The sequence below is a fragment of the Phyllobates terribilis genome, unplaced genomic scaffold (assembly GCF_046119375.1).
Source record: "Phyllobates terribilis strain yellow unplaced genomic scaffold, ASM4611937v1 Scaffold_7__3_contigs__length_470593459, whole genome shotgun sequence".
NCBI lineage: Eukaryota > Metazoa > Chordata > Amphibia > Anura > Dendrobatidae > Phyllobates > Phyllobates terribilis.
The window spans coordinates 469,613,918-469,619,917 of NW_027362767.1; the positions used below are offsets into that span (position 1 = coordinate 469,613,918).

General features: G+C 44.1%; 1 protein-coding gene across 1 annotated transcript in view; it reads left to right on the forward strand.

Moving 5' to 3' along the window:
- SRPX2 (sushi repeat containing protein X-linked 2) overlaps positions 1-6,000 on the forward strand; it is a 745,700-nt gene extending 739,700 nt beyond the window's left edge. Inside the window, exons 10-11 of the mRNA XM_073642211.1 lie at positions 4,619-4,740; positions 5,524-6,000. Coding sequence (XP_073498312.1) covers positions 4,619-4,740; positions 5,524-5,704 — 303 coding nt within the window. The 3' untranslated portion in view covers positions 5,705-6,000. The remainder of the gene's footprint in view (positions 1-4,618; positions 4,741-5,523) is intronic.

The window sequence follows — 6,000 nt, forward strand, 5'->3', positions numbered from 1 at the left end:
CAAGAACCTCCCTGGACTTGCAGGAAAGAGGAAAATTGACAGAGATGTCTTCGAAGGTTGGTGCAAGTGGTGGAAAAAACACCATGTCAAACATCCAAAGACCTGAAGGCCCACCTGGAAGAATCTGGGGTCATAGTTTCAACAAGTACTATACACTGCACACTAAACCAAGCAGAGCATTATGGGCGAAGGCCAAGGAAGAAACCATTGCTGAAGAAAAGACATAAAAAAGAACGATCAGGATATACCCAGGTTATATCAGCTGTGCATATATAATTATTTACACATGATACCCAGGTTATACCGGCTGTACATGTATAATTATATACAGGAGATACCCAGATTATACTAACTGTACATGTACGATTATAAACCGGAGATACCCTGGTTATAAGCACAGCTGTTATAACCTGGGTATAATTATAGATGAACAGCTGGCCAAACCTCTTCAGCTTTTGCATAGAATTATACATGTATAGATGGTATAACCTGGGCATCTCCTGTATATAATTATATACAGTAGGGAAAATAAGTATTTGATACACTGCCGATTTTGCAAGTTTTCCCACCTACAAAAACTGGAGAGATCTGTAATTTGTATTGTAGGTCACTTCACCTGTGAGAGACAGAATCTAAAAATAAAATCCAGAAAATCACGTTGTTTGATTTTTACATATTTCATGCAATAAAATGCAATTTATTAAGTATTTGATCACAACCAATCAGTAAGAATTCTGCCTCTCACAGGCCTGTTAGTCTTTCTTTATAAAGCCGCCCTACTCTGCACTCATTACCTGTATTAATAGCACTGGTTTGAACTCGATACTTATATAAAAGACACCTGTCCACACACTCAATTAAGCACACTCCAACCTCTCCATCATGGCCATGACCAAAGAGCTGTCTAAGGACACCAGGGACAAAATTGTAGACCTACACAAGGCTTGGATGGGCTACAGGACAATAGGCAAGCAGCTTGGTGAGAAGGCAACAACTGTTGGCGCAATTATTAGAAAATGGAGGAAAGAAGAGGACTGTCAATTTTCCTCAGTCTGGGTCTATAGGCAAGATCTCGCCTCATGGGATAAGGGTATGTGCACACGATCAGTGTTCACTGCGGATTGGACGCAGTGCAAATCCCATGTCCACTATGCGTCTGTGGCACACCCGCGGAAATTGACAAGCGGCGCATCTTTCCAGATCACAGCATGTCAATTTCTCCGGCGGGTCCGCATGTGGGCTTTCCCCATAGACCTAGTCTCTATGGGGAAAGTCTGCTGGCGAAAAAAAAAAAAAAAAAAAAGGCCAGCACTTAGTTGCATAATGAGCGAAAGCCGGAGGCGGCCTCTCCACAGCCAGTTCCAGATGGTCTGCACATACCCTAAGGATGATTCTGAGAACAGTCAGGAATCAGCCGAGAACTACACGGGAGGACCTGGTCAATGATCTGATGAGAGAAGGGACCTCAGTCTCAAACATTACCATTAGTAACACACTACGCCATCATGGATTAAAATCCTGCAGGGCATGCAAGTTCAGGCTCACACCAGCACATGTCCAGGCCCATTTGAAGTTCGCCAGTGATGATCTGAATGACCTAGAGGAGGCATGGGAGAAGGTCAGAGGAGACCAAAATATAACTTTTTGGTACACTCGCAGAGTTTGGAGGAAGAAGAAGGATGAGGACAACCCCAAAAACACCGTCCCAACCATGAAGCATGGTGGAGGAAAAAAAAAATCATACTTTGGGGGTGCTTTTCTGCAAAACGGACAAGACAACTGCACCACATTGAAGGGAGGATGGGTCAGGTCATGTAAAACAAGATTTTGGCCAACAACCTCCTTCCCTCAGTAAGAGCATTGAAGATGGATCGTGGCTGGGTCTTCCAACATGACAATGACCCGAAACACACAGCCAGGGCTACTAAGAAGTGGCTCTGTAAGAAGCATTTCAAGGTCCTTGAGTGGCCTAGCCAGTCTCCAGACCTGAACCCAATAGAAAATCTTTGAAGGGAGCTGAAACTCAATGTTGCCCAGCGACAGCCCCGAAACCTGAAAATCCCTGCTGCATTGTGTGAAAACTTGGTCAAGAACTACAGGAAACGTCTGACCTCTGATTGCAAACAAAGGTTTCTGTACCAAAATATTAAGTTCTGTTTTTCTATTATATCAAATACTTATTTCATGCAGTAAAATGCAAATGAATTATGTAAAAATTATACAATTTGATTTTTTGGATTTTTTCTTAGGTTCTGTCTCTCTCAGGTGAAGTTTACCTATGATTAAAATTACAGACCTCTCCATTCTGTATACGCGGGGAAACTTGCATTGTAATTTGTCGAGAATAATCACAAATATCACAGCCCAGGAAGGTCAAGCAGACCCTCCTGCTGTGATCTTTGGAGCAAACAGCTGTTTGTTTCCCCATATCGTCCAGACAATTACACGATTGGCCAACGATTAATGGAGGAGGCCGCAGGCTTGTTCACACTAACAGGCCAGTTATCGGAAAACTAACAGTAATCGTATGGTATATACACCTCCGGATTACAACATTTGGAATATGCATATATACCCCCAACTATTCCACAATAACCCCAGACTACTCACTACCACCACCAGTCAGTTTTTTTAAATACAGGCTGACTGGAGGTCTGGTTTCTGGTAGCGTATGGCTTTGAGGCACGGTTATAGAACTAAAGGAACAGAACTATTAAATGTTATATTTAATCCAGAAGGTGGCAGTGTTTATAAAAAATATACAAGAGATTTTACAAAGGGGAAAAAACAATAACGCATATACAGTTACAGAAAATTAAAAGGAATTAACAAAAGAACTTACTCCGCCGCTTGCAGAAATGAGTCAATTTAGCGAAGGAGAGGAGAGTGCTTCATTTGGGGCTGTTCAGGAACCTAAAACCCTGCATCTCCCTAGAGCTAGGCCCTGGCTAGGGAAAGGGGGGGGTGAGCGCTAGTCAGTCCTCACTAACAACTAAAGACAGCAAGAGGTGGAAGTAACTTAGCTTGAGCGGACTTCAGAGAGATTACACACACAGCCTCTTAGCACCAGAGAGGAAGTAAGCAGACTGCAACAGCTCCAAGTCTTCACAAGGGGTCATGTGAATATCACCGACACCTCCCTATAGCAAACCGAAAGTATTTAAACACCCAGGCCTGTGTGTCAATTAGCCGGAGGGAGGTAGCTGCTGGGTCCTAGAGTGGGACAGATCTAAGAAGGTGTCTGTAATGCCAAATGACTAGATCTACTGCAACCAACTGCAGGGCGACTGTCTGTCACATCTGACACACCTGTGACACTATGGGGACTAGCTGTCTGGAGGATAACTCTGCCTCCAGAGATTATTATACATGAAGGTGGAGTTATCAGTGTGATGTTTGAAGGTTACCAGTATTACCAGTGTGACAGTTACCAGTTTGATGTGTAATTGTTACCAGTGTGATGGCCTATCCCTGCTCTCCTGATTTCACTGCAGAGCTGTGTGTGATTATACCTGACACATTTGCAGGTTCCTCTCAGGTTTTTGCAAGAAGATAAATTTCAGTTCTCCTGTTCAGTGTTAGTTACTTGTCTCACACTGGTAACCATCATACATCACACTAGTAACCATCACACATCACACTGGTAACCATTACACATCTGTATGCACTTCACAGGAGGACCCAGCAAGACTGGCACCACACCAGCAAAGGCGCAGCCACATATGCACTTGGCACAAGCGGCCCAGCTAGGCAAGCCCTTGAGGGCTGGGAATACTCTTCACCCAGCTCCCAGTAAATGGAAGGGGAACTTTAGACCCCTTTCCAGGCCCACTGTCACCGGACAGATGTCTTTTGGTGACGCTGCTGGTGCCTAGTTGGGGACCATGTGAGTACCTCTGCAAGAACCACAGGAAGTGTAACCAAAAGAGAAAATGAGAAAACCCTGCTAAGATAGCAAAAGCTAATGCTAGCACCACTCACCACCAAGCATATAGGGAACTGTATTAAACAAAAAAGGACTGAGTAGGGAGCGGGATTATGTAGCTCGACGTGCCAGTAGATTTGGACAGTTTCCCTGCATGTGTTGGTAACTCCGCCTCCAGGGTCAGGACAATGGCGGTGCTTGCGACTGGAGTAGTGTAGTTTCGGACCTGCTTTATTACCAGGTGGGAACACAGAACAACGATTCGCAAAAACAGGTTAGACAGGTATCCATCACACTTTACACTGGTAATAGTCACACATCAGATTGGTAACCATCACATATCACACAGGTAACTCTGCCTTCATGTATATTAATCTCTGAAGGTGGAGTTATCTTCCAGACAGCGTCTTCCCCATAGCCTGGAAGAGCTCATTTACATAAAATGATAAGAGGATTTCTCCACAACCAGGCATCTGATATGAGACATACAGGGATCGCCGTCCTCAGCAGTATATAACCTGTATGCCCAGAGTAATAGTCACATAGGTTATATGTGGGGACAGAGTCCCCTTAATGAATTATCTACAGAGACTAAACTATTAATCCGCACATTTATGTGCTCAGTAGGTTCAACCACAATTATAATGTCTCAGCACAGAAATTATTTGCTGGTAATATCTCACATCTTTACAGAGAGCAAACTGTGGCCTGGACCAGCGTCATGTCATGGTGGTGGAGCTGGTTGGAGAAAGGCCACATGATGTGGGACGAGTCCGTGCTCAGCAACTGTCATCAGATCTCATCGAACAATTACGGTAACTAACTTGTTAAGCTCACAATCTGCAGGCTCTGCATAACTGAATGTAAAACTTCTTCAACTGTGTGAAAGTATAGGGGAAGCTAGACCCCCATCATGTGCTCATGTGCCAAATACCTCCTCGTACTCCATGCTGGCAGTGAACAGATTATAATAATCTATTGTGTATCCACATACGCCTGGACAATGTCCTGGATGAAAGATGATATTCATTTATCTTCACCAACATGTGAAAAGAAGACACAACATAACCAATATGGAGAGAGAAAAAATGACAGAGACTGACACATTTCTATCCTTACAGTCCTTACTCATAGGCCAAATGAGGTGAGAAATGCCTCAGTCCACGTCACGTGAGATTTCATATTGATTGTGTCTGCTTTTTACATGGTGATGAAGATCAGAGAATACCTTCTTTTATCCAGCACATTGACCTGGTGTTTGTGGATTCATGATGGATTACTAATGAAGAGAGGCTGGCCGTGCACCAACTATGGCAACCTGATGAACATTCTTTAGCTGACAAATTCTGTAACATGGGATTGGGAGGACAGGTCCATGGAGGCCCTACCCATGTGCTTACTCGGGCCATTATTATTAGATTAGGGCGGCTTACAGCATCCATTCGGGGTACTCGTATCTGCACAGTCTGAACAGGTGGTGACCCTCCCCTTATCGAAATCCCAGGAGGGACATGAAGCACATAACAGAGGAATGAAAGCACTCCCCAAAAAGTGGAAATGTTAGTGAGCCTGTATTCACTGCCGGCCATGTTTCACAGACAGGCGCTGCAGTTCTCCAGAGCATACTTCAGCATGGTGCTCATCGACAAGTACGGGGTGGACCGGGAACGATACGTGCAACCTACGACCTCTGATGAGATATTCACCTTCATCGATGCGTACTTACTGAGCCCTCGTGAGCTCGCCCAACTGGAGGCCAACAAGGAAAACTGTGACTGACGATATCACTGCCACTAGGACAGAGTCGGCACTCTCATCAGTGGCCATAACCCTAGAAGAGATGGAGATCCATGACTGCTTCTGTGTCTGTTTGTGATACAATATTTATTAAATAAATCGAATATAGGAACAAAAACATCAAATGTTATTGACTTATAATTCTACTATATTGTGTGGGGTTCAGATAAAGAATAGGTCGTCGCCGGATATGACCCTCCTCTTTACTGCCGCACAACTATGCACAGCAGCAGTAATAGAGCAATGTCTGATAGGAGACTGAAGAAGGAAATATTGGT